General features: G+C 34.2%; 2 protein-coding genes and 1 long non-coding RNA gene across 3 annotated transcripts; 1 reads left to right on the top strand and 2 right to left on the bottom strand.

Annotated features, from left to right (window-relative positions):
- Positions 1-1,207: 1,207 nt before the first annotated feature.
- On the bottom strand, positions 1,208-2,949 carry LOC144848444 (uncharacterized). Its single transcript, XR_013613851.1, has 3 exons — positions 2,837-2,949; positions 2,004-2,069; positions 1,208-1,335 (listed from the first exon to the last, which is right to left on the bottom strand). It is a non-coding gene; the product is annotated as an uncharacterized LOC144848444 (long non-coding RNA).
- Positions 2,950-4,280: 1,331 nt separating this feature from the next.
- Positions 4,281-7,022, top strand: LOC144848092 (uncharacterized). The gene is made up of 2 exons (XM_078704774.1): positions 4,281-5,118; positions 5,826-7,022. The coding sequence occupies exons 1-2, from the start codon at positions 4,578-4,580 to the stop codon at positions 6,053-6,055; spliced, it is 771 nt and encodes a 256-aa protein (XP_078560900.1). The 5' UTR covers positions 4,281-4,577; the 3' UTR covers positions 6,056-7,022.
- A 5,005-nt stretch (positions 7,023-12,027) lies between these two features.
- On the bottom strand, positions 12,028-14,025 carry LOC144848377 (uncharacterized). Its single transcript, XM_078705102.1, has 2 exons — positions 13,752-14,025; positions 12,028-12,907 (listed from the first exon to the last, which is right to left on the bottom strand). The coding sequence occupies exon 2, from the start codon at positions 12,904-12,906 to the stop codon at positions 12,055-12,057; it is 852 nt and encodes a 283-aa protein (XP_078561228.1). The 5' UTR covers position 12,907; positions 13,752-14,025; the 3' UTR covers positions 12,028-12,054.
- Between the last annotated feature and the right edge of the window lie 9,707 nt (positions 14,026-23,732).

Genomic DNA, 23,732 nt, shown 5'->3' with positions numbered 1-23,732 from the left:
AAATAAAATCTGTAATCCATTGGTGTTTTCACCAACAGCTACTGAGTTATTAAGTTCTTTTTATTAGACACCGTCCAGTGCAGAAGAAAAGTCAAGAAAACAAAAATTAAAATGTTTACAGCCTTTAACTGTGCCCATGAATGAAAACCTTTGAAAGTAAAAGTTCAATATTATACATTTGTTTAATTCCAAACTGAAAAAATGTAATTAGTATATTATTATACTATTCTAGATACATCAAAGCAATTTCTCAACAATCTTACAAATTATAGGAGTTAAAGACGCTTGACAACAGCTTTTCATTTCATCTTTGGGTTTTCCATTCCTTTTGTAAATATGTAGGCTTACAACATTTGAATCTTCCTATTGTTTTAGTAAAATACGTTTTTATACCTTTATACCTTTAATTCCTGATGATAGTCCACATAGGTTATATAGATATATGATAATGTTTTCTCTTTACCGTTAATTTTTTGTTTTTTTTGTTTGTTTTGTTAACAGTAATAATAAAAATCAACTTTATCAATTTAATATTGCAAGACATCAGAGTTCAGCACTTCATTTCGTCATTTTAGGTCGTCCCTTTTTTCAAAATCCATGACAAATCATCCCAGTCAGTAGTCAATCAACAGCAGCAGTTCTCATCCATTTATTATATTGTTGTTTAATTAAATGAATCAATTTTAATGTTTAAAGATGTATTGTCCCCCTGAAAAAATAATTCTTAAAAAAAAAATTTCCATTCCATTTTATTGTAACATAATAGTTATCCACATTGACCAAAAATTAGATTGAAAAAAAATGTATTACCTGAAAAAAATGTAATTTAAAGCAAAAAATTGTCAAATTGGCTGCTAGCCAATGGATTTTTGGTTGAATTTAACCATTTATTTTGTCATTTTTTTGTTCGATTATCTTTATTAAAACTACAAAATAACATATTCAAAGTCTGATTGAATTAATTTTTCATGTTTTTGAGGGACAATACATCTTTAATAATGAAGCAAAATAAATATTATTTTGAATCATTAGGAATACGACAATAAATCCAGTTTACATACACGCAGTGTACAATCAACAATTTTGTTCTGTATTCTAAATTTATTCATAATCTAAATCACATTCAAAAATACTGAATTATATTAATTTTAAAAGTGTAAAAATATGGTTAAACTACAATTTAAAAAATAGCAAAGATAAAAAAATACACCATAATTATTATGTTTATTACTATAAGTATTGACCGATGATGATATGATCAAAGATATTATGTTGAAATGATGTACCTTTTCATTTCAGCAGGATATATGGGCAGAATATCAAACATCTGTATGCCTATAATAAAAAAAGGAAATAGTTAAACACTATAATAATGTTTAGGTATTGTATAATAAAAGTAACTTCAATCTTAGTAATGCTGAGTCAAATTGTCATGTTGTATGGTGGGACACAGTTATGTTTAAATATTTTATTGCATTTATAAAAAAGATATGTAGGATTGTTTTACTAAATTTATGTTTATGCCAGTTGTCAGAGTCAATTATTACCATACTCACTATATAAAAACTTATATTAAATGTTTAAAGATAAAGGCTTTATTGAATCAATGCTTTAATAATATAACATTTAATTAAATTTTGAAATATTTTCTGCATGAATTTGTCAGTGGATTTATCTATTCTTTGTATGGTGATTGTAATGTTTATAATGAATGGAAATAAACAAAGAAATATCTACTTTTATTTTCCTAGCAAAGCAAATGAATAGAACATTTCAAATGTATTGTCAGTAAGTTTTTCTACTACGGTACTGATAATATTCAGTTTGTCTCATTTGTATCCTCCTTTTCGAGATTACTTTTGCAAACAAATACTGTTTTGAAATAGGCTTCTTTTTGGGATTTCACAGTATCTTGATCATATTGAAAAATCTCCTAAAAGATGTAGTGGGTTATATGTAAAGTATTTTTCTTCAATTGTAGGTTGGGCCTATCTGTTACTTACCCTAGTTAATAGACATTTCCATGCTACTGTACTATAACATTGATCAGAAGATACACTGTACACAATCTGTAATACACGCAAAAAATATGGGAAAACAATTGTGAGATTTAAATAGATGACATAATTAATAACACAGTAACACTAGCTCTGGTTCTACTATACTGCCAACCAACCAGTCCGAACTGTCTGGATAAGACTCATTCATTCACAAAATAATAAAAAAAACAAAAATTTCAATAGTTCAATCTAGCAATCTAGATGTTTGTGATTTGAAGATTTCGGTCTTCAAAGTATAGTAGCGGTGGCAGTAGTAAAAGACCGTATTAAATAGTGACTAGGCCTCTAGTCACTTAGTCCGCCAGTGACCTGCAGAATAGGCAATATAGTTACGAGTAAAATAGTATGTTAGTCTGTATATATATTCATATTATATTAATAAATAATAAAAAAACAAACAAACAAGATAACTGAGGCTAGGCCTAGTTGTTTGTAGTAGGAAACATATCTACCTAATATGGAGCCCATGTCATTTGTATTCCTGTAAGCAGGGAGGTATACCCTGCTGCTTTATCTAAGCTAGGCCTAGGCCTAGGCTAGTAGTAGTAGGCCTAAGTAGGCCTATAGTATAGAGGTAGCCTAACTAACAGGACTAGGCCCTAGGCCTAGGCTAGAGAGACCCCTAGGCTAGAGAGACTTAAATAATATACTAATTAGGCCTAGGTCGGTAGCCTCAACTCAAAGTCTGAAGAGAAAGCAAATTGATCCCAAATTAGTATTACTTCTACTCGCGAAACAAACTACGTACGTACGAGAGAGTACGCCAAAAAAATCACCTATTATGGACAACACAATGGATGGCGCACTACTCCAATAAAATCCCCTATTGTGGACAAAAAGTCACCTATTTTGGACAGCCAATTATGAAAGTCACCTATTATGGACAAACAACAGCGCCCTCTAGTCCCTATTGTGGACAGAAAGTAACCTATTATGGACAAAATATAGCGCCCTCTAGTCCCAATTGTGGACAGAAAGTAACCTATTATGGACAGAAAAGTAACCTATTGTGGACAGATTTCACCAACCCTATTGAAAACGTTGACTACCAATTGCGTATGGCTGACAATTGGTGGACATGTGAACACCATTTAAAGACCATAATGTACCGCCACCGCCATCGATTACAATTTTATAGAGGCGGAGGCTAGAACATCGTCGCGATGCTGCACCTCATTTGATAAATTGCTATTTTTGCAGGAACGCATCCTACTGCGACGTCCTAAACTGCAACATGTGAAGATGAAAACTTTGAGATGGCAGTTATCATTACACTTTCAGTTAAACTTATATGCTGCTAAGGTAAAGCATAGTCTTTTCACACCGTACCTCCACCTTTCAGATTCAGATTCCGGTCGTAATAGCTGGGGGTTCAAAACAGGCGTAGGCCTACCCTTTTCGAAAGGTGGAAATACAGTACAGTAGGACCTTTGACGGAGTAGGGTTAAGTGTAGGCCTACCACCACCGCTATCTCTTTTCGAAAGGTTGAAACATATCCCCTATTTTAGGCAGTATTACCTACCCACAATTTGTTGTAAATCATTGTAACATACCGTACTGAATTTTTTCCCCTACTGAACGGAGGTCCGGACTCAGGGGTCCCTAAATTCGGAAATTTAAAAAAAAAATAGAGCGCGCGATAGCAAGGACTTTGCATGCAAAGCCTGTGTTTAAAGTGTATTGAAGATCATAATGTATGTCAATGATTCCCGGTAGAAAAAAAAACGTATTGTTAAACCAAGCTATTAATAGACTAAAAATGCAATGTTGGAAAATTCCAATTCAATCGTAGGCCTAATAATAGTTGACATAGGCCGCCTAATATCCGTGTTCCCAAATAAATACATTTCCGCTAAAGCATGTCGCGTATATTGTAAACGTAGTAGGTAGGCGTAGACCTACACTTTTGAATTTTGATTTTATATTTAATTTGGGAAGCCTAAAGTATGTTAACAAAAAACACATAGGCCTGGTTCGAGTGCAAACGTGGATCATTTTGATAGCAACAGGTTTACCAGTTGGGCGGATAGATAACTTTGGATGTCCTGTACAAAAATGAATCAACAAGATGGAGCTGAGTATTACAAATGCCGCCGCCGGATACGAAATTTAATGAATTGTTATTTTTTTATTCTTCAGGTCCAACTTGTTCTATAAAACCAATTATGATCATTCAATCCTTCAACGTCTGTTAACATTCTACCACGCGCCAACAAGTCACCAGTGGTGCGCGTAAATATGTCTTTTTCAGAAGACAAACGAAATATGTCGTTTACACATTATCGTCTGAAAACCTTTAAAGATAATGTACATGTTTTTCCTCTAAGTGTAACATCTCTTGTGAGAGCTGGGTTCTATTACACCGGTAGTGATGACCTCGTGAAATGCTTTTCTTGTTGTGGTAAACTTTGTGATTGGAAAGCTACTGATTCTGCAATTGATGAACACAAACGGTTCTATCCACGATGCAAGTTTGTTGAAAAACTGCTAAGTTCACAGGAGGCACAGCAACAGCCATGTCCACTAACACAAATCCTACCAACACACCTCCTACATTACGAATCTTGTGGTGTGTTGATGACGTGAATGGGGAGTTCAAACGTGAATATTGCCGATGTCTGTCGTTCTTTCCAAGCGGCAGTAGTAAAACAACATATCCTTGTCAAATTTTAGTACAATTTCTGGCACAGAAAGGCTTCTTCTACTTACAAATAACAAATTCAGTTGTGTGTTTTGCTTGCAATGGTGAAATATCAAGTTGGAAAGATGGTGACGCTACTATAAGACAACACGCAGAACTTTTTCCAAAATGCCCTTTGATTCGTGGCGTAGATGTTGGGAATCAACAACTGACAATGGAAGAACGTATGCGGATTGACGTCTTCCTCAATGATCGTGGAGAGCCATTGAAACTTCCTCAGCTGGTCAAAGAAACGGGTGTTTACCAACCTGCGCAGACGGTAGCTTCAATTACTGACCAATTTCCGTTTTTGACACAACATGCTACTCGTTATCACCAAAGATACTCGTTAGAGATGAATGAATTATGTTATCGGGGTAAGTACATACAACCAAAAAACATGTTGAGGACAACCGTATGTCGATATAATAATATCGATGATAACGATTAAAATGATTGTATACTGTACGGTAATGATACGGATTGGTGATTGATAACGATAATTGATTATGTGATAACGACGTACAATATAGTGATGGTATGGATTGGTTATTGATAACGATAATTGATTATGTAATAACGACGTTGAACGATATTGATGGTACGGATTGGTGAAATTGATTTCAATACAGTTAGATCATTGTGCGCATGCGGGCATATTGTGACGCGTGTCCTCGCTCCTTGAAACCCGACACAGGTTTGATGGTTACTAGGTCCAGGCGACGACCGGCGACCAAACTACGTCATGTTAGTTCATTGTGCGCATGCGGGGGATATTGGGACGCGTGTCATCACTCCCCACCTCGACAAGGTTTGATGGTTTACTATAGTTCCAGAAGACGACACAGCGATTGACCTGACCTAGATTGGTCGTCGTCGGTCGTCTCAAATCGAATATCCCTATTGACAACGATACTTGGTGACGATCAGTAGGCCCACTGATGATTATGATGATAAAGCAATTATGATGATGAATGTATGAAAAAATCTCTGATTCATAGACTTTCAACTTGTGTTAATGAAACGGTACAAAAGTGAATATTGTGTTTGTTTAATATTGACAAATGTTTCGTTATTATTGTAGGAGATGATAATATACGTCGAATAAGCACATATTTCGCACGTGAAGGATATTCTTGGCAGCCATCCAATTATCCAGTGCAAGATGAAATACGACGTTCGTCAGATCCTAGACTCCGCCCTAAACAAACGCATTACAATTACATTAAGTTTCCGAAACCACCGTTCGTAAACGTGAAATACAAACAGTCTCCCTCCTGTCAAATATTTCAACCAACTTTGGGTAAAAAATGATATAAATTTCAAAAGATTATAGGTCCTAGCCTGGCCAGGACGCGATATTTCTTTTCGTACATAAGTTGAGGACCCCTCATGAAACGTCTCAAAATAAACATGAATATTCATTAGTCATACCCATAAGGTGCTGCAAACGCTTTCTACGGTTTAGTCGAGTGGAGTAGACTATGAACTTCGAATCCCACCATGAGCAACTTCTTTTTACTTTATAGTGGGGGAGAGAGAGAGATTATTTACATGGTTAGGTTTAGTTATATGTTTAGGAAGTAGTTCGGCTATCTTTTACATAAAGGGTCCCCAACTTATGTACGAAAACAAAATCGCGTGCCAGGACATCATCGTTTGAAGAAGTACATGCATTCATTGGTGTACGTCTATATAACGTTACCATGAATGAACTATTCATCATAATGCTCATGTGCACAAACGACCCGAGTAGATTTCGAAAGAGGGCTAACCCGGTATTCTGGTAGGCTACACGCCACGGCCCTGTTGAATAGGCTGATTGAGTGGCAACCTCAGATCCATTGCCTGTAGTAGGCCTAACTGCTGCCAATGACGAAACAATTGAGATCATCTCGTCACCCTAATAATCGTCATAATTGCCTTATTTATGACACAGACCAAAACTGTATAGATACAGTGTCCAACCTGTAGGCCTCCTACTTTGGTGATTGTCCAACAAAGTGGCTGAATTGAGTCTGTACTCAACTGAAGTCATTTCTTTATTCAGGTGCAATTTTCGTTTATTCCTTATAAACGTTCGTGTATGGTAAAATAAATAAATAAATATATATTTATATATATATACAGTATAATGATGCACTGATGAAGGGCTAGTGTTGCCCGAAAGCTCTGCTAACTTTTCTGGCTGTTTTACTTATCGTTTTGATTTAGCTTTTCGCTTTTTTTTTGTATCTCCATTGAGATCCAGCCACTGATACTACCCACAGCATTGTAATTTTTTCAGTAATTTGCCTTTGGATTTATATACAGTATATAATATATTATATATAGCTCATGTAATTGTTTTCAAATTGAAATTTAATTCGATACAAGGCCAGTTGAATTATCATAAATCGCTTTACGCTTGTTCCCACTAGGACGCAACGCGTGTGACCAATCACAAGCGATGGATTATTCGAACTATTGCTTGTCATTGGTCAACTCGGTTGCGTTGTTCATACGTCCTTGCGTTTATGTGGGAACCATGAAGCTTTATATGTATAATATTTATATGTACATACTGTATTAACAATATTTGTAAGAAATTGTTTAAGTTAAAGTTTCCATGGTAAATTTATTTATACAATATTTAATAAGAGCCGAACGATTCTAGACGAGTACCATAGGCAAATTCCGTATACAGCATCATTTATTAAAGCTTGGTTCCCACTAGCGACGCAACGTAACGCAATCTCCTCAACGTAAGAAAATGCCCTTCCAATAATTGTGTTTTCCCCCGCCTGCGTGAAATTAAACCTGCGATAGATACAGCACTCTTGCGTCGTCGGTTCCCACTTGTGGTGACGCAATACAGCACTTTGCGTCAATGCGTCGTTGCGTTGCGTTCTAGTGGGAACCACGCTTAAAATGGACCTGAAATGGACTTTCGATTTTCAAGAAATTCACACATGTTATTTAAATGTATCAAATTAACACAAGCCCATACAAATAAAAACGAAATGTATAGTAATTTGAGAAAAAACGAAATTTTAAGATACCTTGGTAAATTAGCGAAAATTACTCACGCCATTGCAATATTCTATTTCAACGACCGTCGGGAGCATCTATATTCACGACGTCACATATACACACGACACGATATCAACAGCGTGTATGCCGCCCGATCATCTATTTTTATACCTCCATGGCCCGATAGTCCGTGAATGATCGACGGCCTGGAAAGATACGCGAAGCGTTGACACTATACTAATTTATTCAATATATAATGTTGTTGAAATATAGTGCCCTAAAATGTACTTTATTTGTTCTAAAACCCGAATTTAGAAGGCCTAGGCCTACCTCCCAAACCTTTACTAGGCCTAGGGTAGGCCCCAGCGCGCGGAGTCGTTCCACCACCCACACCCATACGAGGCTCCGTTTCATGTGCGCGCATCCAAAGCGATATCAACAACTTGCTGCTCATTGTCAAACCAAAGTAAAATATGAATCAAATTCGTTTTCGAACTGCCTGATTCGTGACAAATAAATTATCATCTCATATTACTAATTTAATTCTGCTAAACTAAAAACTAAAGAAACTAACACATTTTAGCAGTATAAATTACGAACGATATACAAAATACACGAACGGAAAAATATGGATACGCATCATTGCACACGGCGCTGTATCCCGGACAACGTTGCCAGGCTAACGTCGGTATTGCCAGAAAAAACCGTTGATTTGGAGATTTTAAATCGTCATTTACTCGATGAATAACCGTTTATACGGTCATAATTTTATCTAAAAAAATTCTAAATATATTTCTGCAAAAGCACAAGCATTTTTTAGAAAATACTCCATAGATTTCAAAAGTTATAGCCAAAAAACTGCAAATTGTCCATTGGAGGGATAGGAATATATTCGCAAAGTGACGTCACCCGCCAATTTTTTTGATTTTCAAATGGGGCTTTCCCCAAAAGGGCGAATTTATATTTTGTAACAATATACATTCTAGCAACACCTAATAGCCTCCAAAACATCATTCTAAAATGAAAAAAATCGAAAATCCATTTCAGGTCCATTTTAAGGAGGTTTCGCAACGCTATGAATACGATAACGAAAACGGATACGTCACACATTTGTGAAACTGTTGAGCTGATCTCCATTTCATATTCGTAAAGCTTATTCGTGTTGACGAATATCACCAGTCATACTCGACGTAACTACAAACAAAACGAGTATAGTTTTTTATCTATTTTGCAAATTTGCATTTGAATCAGTAATGATTCATGATTATAATATAATTATAGATTTATTGAAATTAATTTACTAAAGTAATTTATTAAATACCAGGTAAATTTTGATATATAGCAGTTTTGAAAGTCCTCACTCGCTTTGATGTTACGCTAGGCCTAGGCAGCCAGCCAGCCAAGTCATACCGCAGTCATATTTTAGACGGCGCCCCCAATATTGTGTTGCCTTGCGAAACAGATTTTACTGGCTTAAGAAAACGAATACGTATGTGTGACCATGGATTAATGAATAGAAGGATATGCATCGACGGTGAGATCAACCGAATTTCCAACGCGCTTGCCTATACTAAAGCACTGCTGCCAATCAAACAAACACGCTCATTGAACCGCGGCCCTCTATAGAACACTGCGAATCAACTGTTACATTTTTTTAGAACAAAACTTAGCCACGTAGAAATCGTATGCGCAGTCTGATTGTTCCATTGACATGTCTGCGTCGATGATTAATTGACAACAACAATATATTGCTGAGCAATTTGATTTAATTTCATCACAATCGGACTACGAAAAGTTCACTTTCTTACGACCGTAATTTTAAGTAGTTGGTAATATTAATAAAATATGCAATTTTTATATTTTAATTATCATATTGTCCTGCAACCTACTGAAATTAAAAATTGCGTTAACCTATAGAATATTAATTATTAGATTATGCAGCATTTGACCATGTATGTCGTTCGGTGCGCAGTGGTAACGCGTTTTTAGACGCGTGCGTGCAACGCGACTCTACAGCTCACTATGTCGGTCGGTTGGTCGGTAAACACTAACTTGAGCACGCGACTGCAGCCATGGATATCGCCTTGTTAATATATGACTAAGTATTGGTTTCTTCATAAATCTCCTTAATTATCGATGTGATTATATTTAAATTGTAGTGCCTGGTGATTGACTAATGGTTATATCAAAGATAATATTTATTTATATTCTTTGCTTATATCATCCACATCATCCTTCATCAGAAAAGTTGTAATGACAATCTTCTTCGTCGTCGCATAAATTGTTGTTCGGATAGTAGCTAGCGCTAACAATATGAAATCGTGCCAAGAGCGCGCAAAACAAGGTTGTTGCACATGTGCAGTAAACAATATATTAGGCACGCGACCATTTCGTTGTTAACGACGGTTAATTAACTGTGTTTATTTTGTAACATTGTGGGCGGTCCGCGCTCTGTCGGTTAGAGTCATGGAAGCTTTGATCTCAAACTGACGCATATCCTTCTATTCATTAATCAATGGTATCCGTTTTCGTTGTCGTATTCGTAGCGTTGCGAAACCTCCCTATTTCTAAAAAAAAGTATAAAATAAAACACTCTGAACTGAAAACACAACGCACAAGGCTAAACTGATTTTCATATGTATATAATTATGATCAAATACATTTTTAACATTTTCAATTTTATTTTTAAAAAAATACCATATCTAATACTATATCTATTTATTCTACAATACCATGGTAAGCTATACTGTATTAAGAGTATATCTCATTTATAAATAAAGCATGTAATTCTGTTTCCATGTCAGATGTCATTTTGTATCATATAAAATTTAATTATCGTCACATTCGGACTAAGGTCAATTATTGGTACTGTATCTATAATGTATGCAGTACTGTAAATCTTCTAATTGTAACCCTGAGTTATTATTCTTTGATTGATTGATTTTTTTAGGGTGAGTTACTATTAGAGTAGTGGGTTACTATTAGAAGGGGGGGGGGGGGTACTATTAGAAGGGGGGTTACTATTAGAGTGTGGGTTACTATTAGAAGAGGGGGTTACTAGTAGATTGTGGGTTACTATTAGAAGGGGGTTATTATTAGAGTGTGGGTTACTATTAGAAGGGGGGGGGGGGGGTTACTAGTAGATTGTGGGTTACTATTAGGAGGGGGGTTACTATTAGAAGGGGTTTACTATTAAATAGGGGTTTACTATTAGAAGGGGTTACTATTAGAAGAGGGGTTACTATTAGAGTGTGGGTTACTATTAGAAGGGGGTTACTATTAGAGTGTGGGTTACTATTAGAAGAGGGGTTACTATTAGAGTGTGGGTTACTATTAGAAGGGGGTTACTATTAGAGTGTGGGTTACTATTAGAATGGGGTTACTATTAGAGTGTGGGTTACTATTAGAAGGAGGGTTACTATTAGAAGGGAGGTTACTATTAGAGAGTGGGTTACTATAAGAAGGGGGGTTACTATTAGAAGTGGGGTTACTATTAGAGTGTGGGTTACTATTAGAGTGTTGGTTACTATTATAGTGTGGGTTACTATTAGAGTGTGGGTTACTATTAGAGTGTGGGTTACTATTACGGTGTTGGTTACTATTAGAGTGTGGGTTACTATTAGAGTGTGGGTTACTATTACAGTGTGGGTTACTATTAGAGTGTGGGTTACTATTAGTGTGGGTTACTATTAGAGTGTGGATTACTATTACAGTGTGGGTTACTATTAGAGTGTGGGTTACTATTAGAGTGTGGATTACTATTACAGTGTGGGTTACTATTAGAGTGTGGGTTACTATTACAGTGTGGGTTACTATTAGAGTGTGGGTTACTATTACAGTGTGGGTTACTATTAGAGTATGGGTTACTATTAGAGTGTGGGTTACTATTAGTGTGGGTTACTATTAGAGTGTGGATTACTATTACAGTGTGGGTTACTATTACAGTGTGGGTTACTATTAGAAGATTTACGGTATGTTAAATAAATGTTTTTATACAGTGTCACCTGTGACACTGTATAACATAAGAGGTCGTAATCATTATCTATGACACATAACTCTCAGAAGCCCATTTTGCAGTTTTCACCTCCATAGGAAAAAAAACAGGAACAAAAATAATTTCAATTAATAACAAAAAATGTAAAACATTATTTGTTCAGGGGGACAATACATTGATACAAATATGTCAAGTCAACATTTATGGTAATGAGGATTCAATTACTACTATCTTTAGATCGGACCATCTCTTTTCGTTGTCTAATTTCAGTTGGCTAATATCAATTCCTTATAACGATTATTCATTTTTAATCTTCGATCTTTATCTTCATAGCTGCTAGCTTTTCGTAGTATGGCGTGCTATCTTTCACTAATTTCCTTACTTCATCGCTTAGTTCCGATAACGGCGTTTCTGTTCCCTCGCCAGGAGCGCGTGTTGTGAAACCAGTGCTACTGTAAGAATTGTCGTGCGCGTCAGTCATACAAGCGAACAGCGATTGGACACTCTCTGCCCTCTGCCAGCGTGGATCAGGACCAGGCTTCCACTTTAGCATACTCTCACTATACTCAAGGCCTACAATCCCACAAAATGTCTTCAAAATTGTACTGGGTGATATTGTAAGATCGTCCGCATCAATGACAACAGGTTTCTGCCCTAAGACGTCCCGAACGTGCTCCAGTAACTCGAGCAAATTCCGATGAGGTGATCCCGGCAAAAATTTTGGATTTTTACTGTAGAAACTAGATTTGTCTACTCCTATTCCTTGAGCGGTGGCCCTAAGTTTTTCAACAGAAACGTGAACCTTGCTAGGCTTCCGAATCAGAAAAACATGTTGGTACCCTTGAGGGATGCATTCGAAGCGGCCATATATCGCCTTTGCCCCATCTTTCGTGAACACCAGGTCTTTATCCGGGTAATCCATCTCTAATGTATTTTTTACGTGCTCGTACGTGTAATTTTTGACATCTGGGAGATTTTCAAAAATTGAATCAAATTGTGGAATGATCACTGTTCTTTCAGGACCAAACATTTGCGCTGTGAAGAAAGGCTCTTGAAAGAGTTGTGCCTTCTCAAAAGTAGACATACACTTCAGAAAGGCTGTCGACAAAGAGCGTGGAGTTATCCAAAGTGCTATACGAACTTGACGCTTTGGTTCCATTCTAAAAGTAAAATGAAAAATGTGAACTTCTGATATTAACCGAAGTAGTCTATATCAAAATTCTGAGTGTAAAAATACATTTACGCTTTAATTATTGTCAGCATGTGTTGTATAAATAAGTTCAATACATTATCTCAACAATGCGCTAACGTTTAAGTCCTCCGCGCTCTGTCGGCAAAAGACATGGAACGTTTGATCTCGGACTGATTAAAGTCCTTGTATTTTGGTCCATGGATGACCTTAACCTTTACAATAATAATATTAATAATATACCACATTTATATAGCGCCCTTTTCATGAAAAAACATACTCAAAGGCGCTTTACATAGATACATAAAAAATAGACAACAAGTTACATAGATACATAGTTATATAGAAGTATGGATACAGTTTAAAATAAATCTATAATAATACAGACTAAAAACATTTTTACAAAATATTCAAAATTCTCTTTTAATAATCCTTTCGGAAATTCATTACTCGTTTTACAAATATATAAAAATGTATAACAATATAGGCCTCAAAGGTAAAAAATTTACAAAACAAGAAGAGAACGCCAAATTACAAATTTAACAATAAACTTATTGCAAATCGTCAATTACGTTTAAAATTTGTGTTAAAAAGTTGAATGACTTGTGGAAGGAAGGAGAGAAGGTACCGGTTGGTGCAAGAGGTTGAACAATTCAGAAGAAGAGGATTCGGATGACATTAACCTTGTTTTGAATACAGGCTAACTAACAATTTTTGCTATTATTCCTTAATGAAAACTACTTATCAATAAATATTGTAGGCCTAGGCCTACCTTTTGCACATGTGAATAACATAAATGGAAAAGGAACAAGTACCTGTATAGGCCTACACGAATAACGAAAAAGTCTGTTCCAAACAGGAAGGTCCTTATCTAGCCCAAGAAGTGAGTGTTCTTTAAATACATTTAAGAAGTACCTGTAAGACTGCGATATCCGGAATATTATACACTAAAGAGATATTTACACGACCAGTAGATTTAGTCTACTAACTGCGGTTATTTGCTCGTGAACGATCGTGTATGGTAAAGGTTATACCCTGATAATGGAAACACAATCGTAATACAAAACTAGATTTGAATAATATTACACCATACCTACAATAAACACATTTTAAAAAAATAAAAAGGTACTTTAGTTTAGTTGTTTTGGTAATTATGTAGTTTGGATCTTAGATCTTAATGAAGGGTCAACATTTTGTCATTTAAACAAAAAACTGTATCGAAAAATGGTCGAAGTTTTATTTTTGACATAAGTGGTTATTATAATATTATAATTGACATGTAAAGAATCAAGTGTGTTCTGTGCAGGTTACCTCAACGTCAATATTTTGAACATTTTTCGAGAAAAAAAAACATCAAAACAAATTTTAACAATGAACATTTTTTAAATAAATTAATTTTTAATCTGTTCGACGCATGTTACCTCAATACTTAATTAATTTTTGACCACTTTTCGAAAAACAATCCGTGTACTAGTACAAGGAAATTTTTCGAAAAATCGCCAAAATTTCGACCCTATTATTTTTTGATGATAACAACCGTATGAACAAATAAAATGAACTATGATATGCGCATATATGGCAATATTATCGCATTATTATTGAATTTTAAAAAGTCGATATTTTGGGCATTTTTCGAAAAAATCCCTATACTATAATACAGGGATTTTTTCAGAAGATGGCAAAATGTCGACCCTTTTATTTTTCGACAAAACTGTATATTATGGCTCTACAAGTTGTTGCAAAGCAATATATGCGCACATATAGCGATATTATCGCATAATTATTGAATTTTAAAAAGTCGGTATTTTGGCCATTTTTCGAAAAAAATACTTGTACTATAGTAAGGGATTTTTTCAGAAAATGGCAAAATTTCGACCCTTTTATTTTTCGACAAAACTGTGTATTATGGCTCTATAAGTTGTTGCAAAGAAATATATGCGCACATATAGCGATATTATCGCATAATTTTTGAATTTTAAAAATCCCTGTACTATAGTAAGGGATTTTTTTCGAAAAAATGGCAAAATTTCGACCCTTTTATTTTACGACAAAACTGTGTATTATGGCTCTATACGTTGTTGCAAAGCAATATATGCGCACATATAGCGATATTATCGCATAATTATTGAATTTTAAAAAGTCGATATTTTGGGCATTTTTCGAAAAAATCCTGTACTATAATACAGGGATTTTTTCAGAAAATGGCAAAATTTCGACCCTTTTATTTTTCGACAAAACTGTGTACTATGGCTCTATAAGTTGTTGCAAAGCAATATATGCGCACATATAGCGATATTATCGCATAATTATTGAATTTTAAAAAGTCGATATTTTGGGCATTTTTCGAAAAAATCCCTGTACTATAATACAGGGATTTTTTCAGAAAATGGCAAAATTTCGACCCTTTTATTTTTCGACAAAACTGTGTATTATGGCTCTACAAGTTGTTGCAAAGCAATATATGCGCACATATAGCGATATTATCGCATAATTATTGAATTTTAAAAAGTCGGTATTTTGGCCATTTTTCGAAAAAAATCCCTGTACTATAGTAAGGGATTTTTTCAGAAAATGGCAAAATTTCGACCCTTTTATTTTTCGACAAAACTGTGTATTATGGCTCTATAAGTTGTTGCAAATCAATACATGCGCACATATAGCGATATTATCGCATAATTATTGAATTTTAAAAAGTCGATATTTTGGGCATTTTTCGAAAAAATCCCTGTACTATAGTAAGGGATTTTTTCAGAAAATGGCAAAATTTCGACCCTTTTATTTTACGACAAAACTGTGTATTATGGCTCTAAAGGTTGTTGCAAGGCAATATATGCGCACATTTAGCGATATTATCGCATAATTATTGAATTTTAAAAAGTCGATATTTTGGGCATTTTTCGAAAAAATCCCTGTACTATAGTAAGGGATTTTTTCAGAAAATGGCAAAATTTCGACCCTTTTATTTTTCGACAAAACTGTCTATTATGGCTCTATAAGTTGTTGCAAATCAATACATGCGCACATATAGCGATATTATCGCATAATTATTGAATTTTAAAAAGTCGATATTTTGGGCATTTTTCGAAAAAATCCCTGTACTATAGTAAGGGATTTTTTCAGAAAATGGCAAAATTTCGACCCTTTTATTTTGCGACAAAACTGTGTATTATGGCTCTAAAGGTTGTTGCAAGGCAATATATGCGCACATTTAGCGATATTATCGCATAATTATTGAATTTTAAAAAGTCGATATTTTGGGCATTTTTCGAAAAAATGGCAAAATTTCGACCCTTTTATTTTTAGACAAAACTGTGTATTATGGCTCTATACGTTGTTGCAAAGCAATATATGCGCACATATAGCGATATTATAGCATAATCATTGAATTTTAAAAAGTCAATATTTTGGGCATTTTTCGAAAAAATCCCTGTACTATAGTAAGAGATTTTTTCAGAAAATGGCAAAATTTCGACCTATTTATATTTCGACAAAACTGTGTATTATGGCTCTATAAGTTGTTGCAAAGCAATATATGCGCACATATAGCGATATTATCGCATAATTATTGAATTTTAAAAATCCCTGTACTATAGTAAGGGATTTTTTTCAGAAAATGGCAAAATTTCGACCCTTTAATTTTTCGACAAAACTGTGTAAAATGGCTCTATAAGTTGTTGCAAAGCAAAATATACGCACATATAGCGATATTATCACATAATTATTGAATGTTAAAAATTCGATATTTTGGGCATTTTTCGAAAAAATGGCAAAATTTCGACCCTTTTATTTTACGACAAAACTGTGTATTATGGCTCTATACGTTGTTGCAAAGCAATATATGCGCACATATAGCGATATTATCGCATAATTATTGAATTTTAAAAAGTCGATATTTTGGGCATTTTTTGAAAAAATCCTTGTACTATAGTAAGGAATTTTTTCAGAAAATGGCAAAATTTCGACCCTTTTATTTTTCGACAAAACTGTGTATTATGGCTCTATACGTTGTTGCAAAGCAATATATGCGTGGATATAGCGATATTATCGCATAATTATTGAATTTTAAAAAGTCGATATTTTGGGCATTTTTCGAAAAAATCCTGTACTATAGTACAGGGATTTTTTCAGAAAATGGCAAAATTTTGACCCTTTTATTTTTCGACAAAACTGTGTATTATGGCTCTATAAGTTGTTGCAAAGCAATATATGCGCACATATAGCGATATTATCGCATAATTATTGAATTTTAAAAATCCCTGTACTATAGTAAGGGATTTTTTTCAGAAAATGGCAAAATTTCGACCCTTTAATTTTTCGACAAAACTGTGTAAAATGGCTCTATAAGTTGTTTCAAAGCAATATATACGCACATATTGATTGTTAAAAATTCGATATTTTGGGCATTTTTCGAAAAAATGGCAAAATTTCGACCCTTTTATTTTACGACAAAACTGTGTATTATGGCTCTATACGTTGTTGCAAAGCAATATATGCGCACATATAGCGATATTATCGCATAATTATTGAATTTTAAAAAGTCGATATTTTGGGCATTTTTTGAAAAAATCCTTGTACTATAGTAAGGAATTTTTTCAGAAAATGGCAAAATTTCGACCCTTTTATTTTTCGACAAAACTGTGTATTATGGCTCTATACGTTGTTGCAAAGCAATATATGCGTGGATATAGCGATATTATCGCATAATTATTGAATTTTAAAAAGTCGATATTTTGGGCATTTTTCGAAAAAATCCTGTACTATAGTACAGGGATTTTTTCAGAAAATGGCAAAATTTCAACCCTTTTATTTTTCGACAAAACTGTGTATTATGGCTCTACAAGTTGTTGCAAAGCAATATATGCGCACATATAGCGATATTATCGCATAATTATTGAATTTTAAAAAGTCGGTATTTTGGGCATTTTCGAAAAAAATACCTGTACTATAGTAAGGGATTTTTTCAGAAAATGGCAAAATTTCCACCCTTTTATTTTTAGACAAAACTGTGTATTATGGCTCTATACGTTGTTGCAAAGCAATATATGCACACATATAGCGATATTATCGCATAATTATTGAATTTTAAAAAGTCGATATTTTGGGCATTTTTCGAAAAAATCCCTGTACTATAGTAAGGGATTTTTTCAGAAAATGGCAAAAATTTGACCCTTTTATTTTTCGACAAAACTGTGTATTATGGCTCTACAAGTTGTTGCAAAGCAATATATGCGCACATATAGCGATATTATCGCATAATTATTGAATTTTAAAAAGTCGATATTTTGGGCATTTTTCGAAAAAATCCCTGTACTATAAGGGATTTTTTCAGAAAATGGCAAAATTTCGACCCTTTTATTTTGCGACAAAACTGTGTATTATGGCTCTAAAGGTTGTTGCCAGGCAATATATGCGCACATTTAGCGATATTATCGCATAATTATTGAATTTTAAAAAGTCGATATTTTGGGCATTTTTCGAAAAAATCCCTGTACTATAGTAAGGGATTTTTTTAGAAAATGGCAAAATTTCGACCCTTTTATATTGCGACAAAACTGTGTATTATGGCTCTAAAGGTTGTTGCAAGGCAATATATGCGCACATTTAGCGATATTATCGCATAATTATTGAATTTCAAAAAGTCGATATTTTGGGCCTTTTTCGAAAAAATGGCAAAATTTCGACCCTTTTATTTTTAGATAAAACTGTGTATTATGGCTCTATGCGTTGTTGCAAAGCAATATATGCGCACATATAGCGATATTATAGCATAATCATTGAATTTTAAAAAGTCAATATTTTGGGCATTTTTCGAAAAAATCCCTGTAATATAGTAAGAGATTTTTTCAGAAAATGGCAAAATTTCGACCTATTTATATTTCGACAAAACTGTGTATTATGGCTCTATAAGTTGTTGCAAAGCAATATATGCGCACATATAGCGATATTATCGCATAATTATTGAATTTTAAAAATCCCTGTACTATAGTAAGGGATTTTTTTCAGAAAATGGCAAAATTTCGACCCTTTAATTTTTCGACAAAACTGTAAAATGGCTCTATAAGTTGTTGCAAAGCAATATATACGCACATATAGCGATATTATCACATAATTATTGAATGTTAAAAATTCGATATTTTGGGCATTTTTCGAAAAAATGGCAACATTTCGACCCTTTTATTTTACGACAAAACTGTGTATTATGGCTCTATACGTTGTTGCAAAGCAATATATGCGCACATATAGCGATATTATCGCATAATTATTGAATTTTAAAAAGTCGATATTTTGGGCATTTTTTGAAAAAATCCTTGTACTATAGTAAGGAATTTTTTCAGAAAATGGCAAAATTTCGACCCTTTTATTTTTCGACAAAACTGTGTATTATGGCTCTATACGTTGTTGCAATATGCGTGGATATAGCGATATTATCGCATAATTATTGAATTTTAAAAAGTCGATATTTTGGGCATTTTTCGAAAAAATCCTGTACTATAGCACAGGGATTTTTTCAGAAAATCGCAAAATTTCGACCCTTTTATTTTTCGACAAAACTGTGTATTATGGCTCTACAAGTTGTTGCAAAGCAATATATGCGCACATATAGCGATATTATCGCATAATTATTGAATTTTAAAAAGTCGGTATTTTAGCCATTTTTCGAAAAAAATACCTGTACTATTGTAAGGGATTTTTTCAGAAAATGGCAAAATTTCGACCCTTTTATTTTTAGACAAAACTGTGTATTATGGCTCTATAAGTTGTTGCAAATCAATACATGCGCACATATAGCGATATTATCGCATAATTATTGAATTTTAAAAAGTCAATATTTTGGGCATTTTTCGAAAAAATCCCTGTACTATAGAAAGGGATTTTTTCAGAAAATGACAAAATTTCGACCCTTTTATTTTGCGACAAAACTGTGTATTATGGCTCTAAAGGTTGTTGCAAGGCAATATATGCGCACATTTAGCGATATTATCGCATAATTATTGAATTTTAAAAAGTCGATATTTTGGGCATTTTTCGAAAAAATCCCTGTACTATAGTAAGGGATTTTTTCAGAAAATGGCAAAATTTCGACCCTTTTATTTTTCGACAAAACTGTGTATTATGGCTCTATAAGTTGTTGCAAATCAATACATGCGCACATATAGCGATATTATCGTATAATTATTGAATTTTAAAAAGTCGATATTTTGGGCATTTTTCGAAAAAATCCCTGTACTATAGTAAGGGATTTTTTCAGAAAATGGCAAAATTTTGACCCTTTTATTTTTCGACAAAACTGTGTATTATGGCTCTACAAGTTGTTGCAAAGCAATATATGCGCACATATAGCGATATTATCGCATAATTATTGAATTTTAAAAAGTCGATATTTTGGGCATTTTTCGAAAAAAATCCCTGTACTATAGTAAGGGATTTTTTCAGAAAATTGCAAAATTTCGACCCTTTTATTTTGCGACAAAACTGTGTATTATGGCTCTAAAGGTTGTTGCAAGGCAATATATGCGCACATTTAGCGATATTATCGCATAATTATTGAATTTCAAAAAGTCGATATTTTGGGCCTTTTTCGAAAAAATGGCAAAATTTCGACCCTTTTATTTTTAGACAAAACTGTGTATTATGGCTCTATACGTTGTTGCAAAGCAATATATGCGCACATATAGCGATATTATAGCATAATCATTGAATTTTAAAAAGTCGATATTTTGGGCATTTTTCGAAAAAATCCCTGTACTATAGTAAGGGATTTTTTCAGAAAATGGCAAAATTTCGACCTATTTATATTTCGACAAAACTGTGTATTATGGCTCTATAAGTTGTTGCAAAGCAATATATGCGCACATATAGCGATATTATCGCATAATTATTGAATTTTAAAAATCCCTGTACTATAGTAAGGAATTTTTTTCAGAAAATGGCAAAATTTCGACCCTTTAATTTTTCGACAAAACTGTGTAAAATGGCTCTATAAGTTGTTGCAAAGCAATATATACGCACATATAGCGATATTATCACATAATTATTGAATGTTAAAAATTCGATATTTTGGGCATTTTTCGAAAAAATGGCAAAATTTCGACCCTTTTATTTTACGACAAAACTGTGTATTATGGCTCTATACGTTGTTGCAAAGCAATATATGCGCACATATAGCGATATTATCGCATAATTATTGAATTTTAAAAAGTCGATATTTTGGGCATTTTTTGAAAAAATCCTTGTACTATAGTAAGGAATTTTTTCAGAAAATGGCAAAATTTCGACCCTTTTATTTTTCGACAAAACTGTGTATTATGGCTCTATACGTTGTTGCAAAGCAATATATGCGTGGATATAGCGATATTATCGCATAATTATTGAATTTTAAAAAGTCGATATTTTGGGCATTTTTCGAAAAAATCCCTGTAGGCCTACTATAATACAGGGATTTTTTCAGAAAATTGCATAATTTCGACCCTTTTATTTTTCGACAAAACTGTGTATTATGGCTCTATAAGTTGTTTCAAAGCAATATATGCGCACATATAGCGATATTATCGCATAATTATTTAATTTTAAAAAGTCGATATTTTGGGCATTTTTCGAATAGTAAGGGATTTTTTTTAGAAAATGGCAAAATTTCGACCCTTTTATTTTTCGACAAAACTGTGTATTATGTCTCTATAAGTTGTTGCAAAGCAATATATGCGCACATATAGCAATATTATCGCATAATAATTGAATTTTAAAAAGTCGATATTTTTGGAAAAAATCCCTATACTATAATACAGGGATTTTTTCAGAAAATGGCAAAATTTCGGCCCCTTTATTTTTTTACATAACTAGATAACACAATATATGCGCACATATGGCAATATTATCGCATAATTATTGAATTTTAAAAAGTGAATATTTTGATCATTTTTCGAAAAAAAATCACTGTCGATATTTTTTAAAAAGATCAACAAACAGCACATCACACGTGTGACAGTATAATACAAATTTGAGACAGGCCATGGTGCAATTCACACACTGCAAGAAAATTAAGCTATTAAAAAAAAATTGTTCTTATATAATTATCCATATTATAATTGTCACCAAACCCTAGCAACAGCAAATGAATCCACTTCCCTGCAACTTTGTAAAACGGTTTCTTTATGCCTTGGTTAAAGCATTGTTCACTTTCAATAAAAACTGTTATCAAATGTAAACATACTGACACAAAAGAAGTCCCCCATCTTTATGTCAACAAAGTCACGTTCAAAGTATCAATCCAATCCCAGTGTATTTAACATTTATTCGCATAGTACTAGGCCTACTTTATGTTGAACATCGGTATAAGTTCCAATAGAGGTAAAGCGTGAAATTGAAGAAAATTATGTAAGATTGTTTTTGTTAAATAATATTATTTTTATTTGAGAGCAAAACGAATCGTACAATATATTTCAGGTAGGGATCTGTTCTGCAAATCGATCCTTACCAATTACATAGCCTTTTCTAAAAAACGATCAAATTTACTTCTTTTGTTAGATTTCTCCATTCATTATCATTACAAAGATTGCCTTGTTGGAAAGCCTTGTACGTATCAGTGTAAAATCATAATTGCCAACACGCGCAAACAAAATGACGTTGCTTCATAAATCCTTCCCTGAAAACACATTAATGTCAATCATGTCTCCTCCATAGGAACAATGTCTTCCCATAAAGGAACCGCCCATTCAACAGGTCACCGAAGGATCACAGTCGAACCGGTATTGTTACTGGGGACGTTCGCAATGTCTATGGTCGTCACATTACGCACTCAATACACAAACCTCCGAGTGGCCGAAAATCACAACGTTACGTCATCAACAAATCAGAATGGAATATGTTACCCGAATGAAAGTGATTCAATTTCTATAAACGATGAAATCCAATCAGAAACATCACTCTTAGTCACGTATATGTCGGTTGCCGAATTTCTTCCACCTTTGTTTGTTTCGATGATTGTGGGCTCGTGGAGTGAATCTCACGGGCGTAAATTTTCAATGTTAATGCCGTCTGTGGCATTTGTAGTTGCGTGTGCACTATACCTTATTGTGGTATACATGGAGGCATCTGTTTACTATCTCATCGGCGTTAACTTTATCCAGGGTCTTGGTGGTGACGTGGGCTTGTACCAGGCAGCGTGCTTTGCCTATATGGCTGACATCACTCACAATAAACCACGAATGTTTCGCATGGTAATCTTAGAAACAACAATCTACGCTGGGTCTGGATTATCCCAGGTTTGTTCAGAGTACCTCCTAAAATCTAAGGGCTACAAAGCTTCATTTTGGCTCGCATTTGCGGTAGGTACAGTACAGCTAAAAACTACTGCAACGTTACCCACGTTCCAGCTTCGTGGCTACTTCGTGGCCACGCGTGGTACTTCGTGGCCACGCGTGGTACTTCGTGGCCACGCGTGGGAATTCGTAACCTCAATAAACAGTTCCCACGAAGTACCACGCGTCCTCACGAAGTACCACGCGTTCTTACGAAGTACCATGCGTTACCACGCGTCACCACTCTTAGGCTTCGTAACTCCGATAAACAACAACCGAACGAGTACCACGTAGGCCTACACCTACGAAATTTTGTTTATAGATTTTCATAAAACCACTAAACAATCCTACGATGCAAAATGTTTGCGTCCAACAAGGGAAAAGTGTTGTATTTGCACTCATATTTCAACCGGTAAATTACACAGCCCCAGCCTACAGTACTTCTGTACATTAATAGGCCGACACTGGCCTACTGTAATTGTTACTGAGGTCAATAGTTCG

Source organism: Antedon bifida, chromosome 7 (assembly GCF_963402885.1).
Source record: "Antedon bifida chromosome 7, ecAntBifi1.1, whole genome shotgun sequence".
Classification (NCBI taxonomy): Eukaryota; Metazoa; Echinodermata; class Crinoidea; order Comatulida; family Antedonidae; genus Antedon; species Antedon bifida.
Note: the sequence above shows the minus strand (reverse complement) of the source record. Positions and strands in the feature narration are given on the sequence as shown.

What these genes read in the sequence shown, in the direction of transcription:
- LOC144848092 (XM_078704774.1), top strand. Translation starts at nt 4,578, where the DNA reads ATGTCCACTAACACAAATCCTACCAACACACCTCCTACATTACGAATC. An exon ending in GAATGAATTATGTTATCGGG is followed by an intron (nt 5,119 to 5,825) that starts GTAAGTACATAC and finishes TTATTATTGTAG; the next exon opens with GAGATGATAATATACGTCGA.
- LOC144848377 (XM_078705102.1), bottom strand. Translation starts at nt 12,906, where the DNA reads ATGGAACCAAAGCGTCAAGTTCGTATAGCACTTTGGATAACTCCACGC.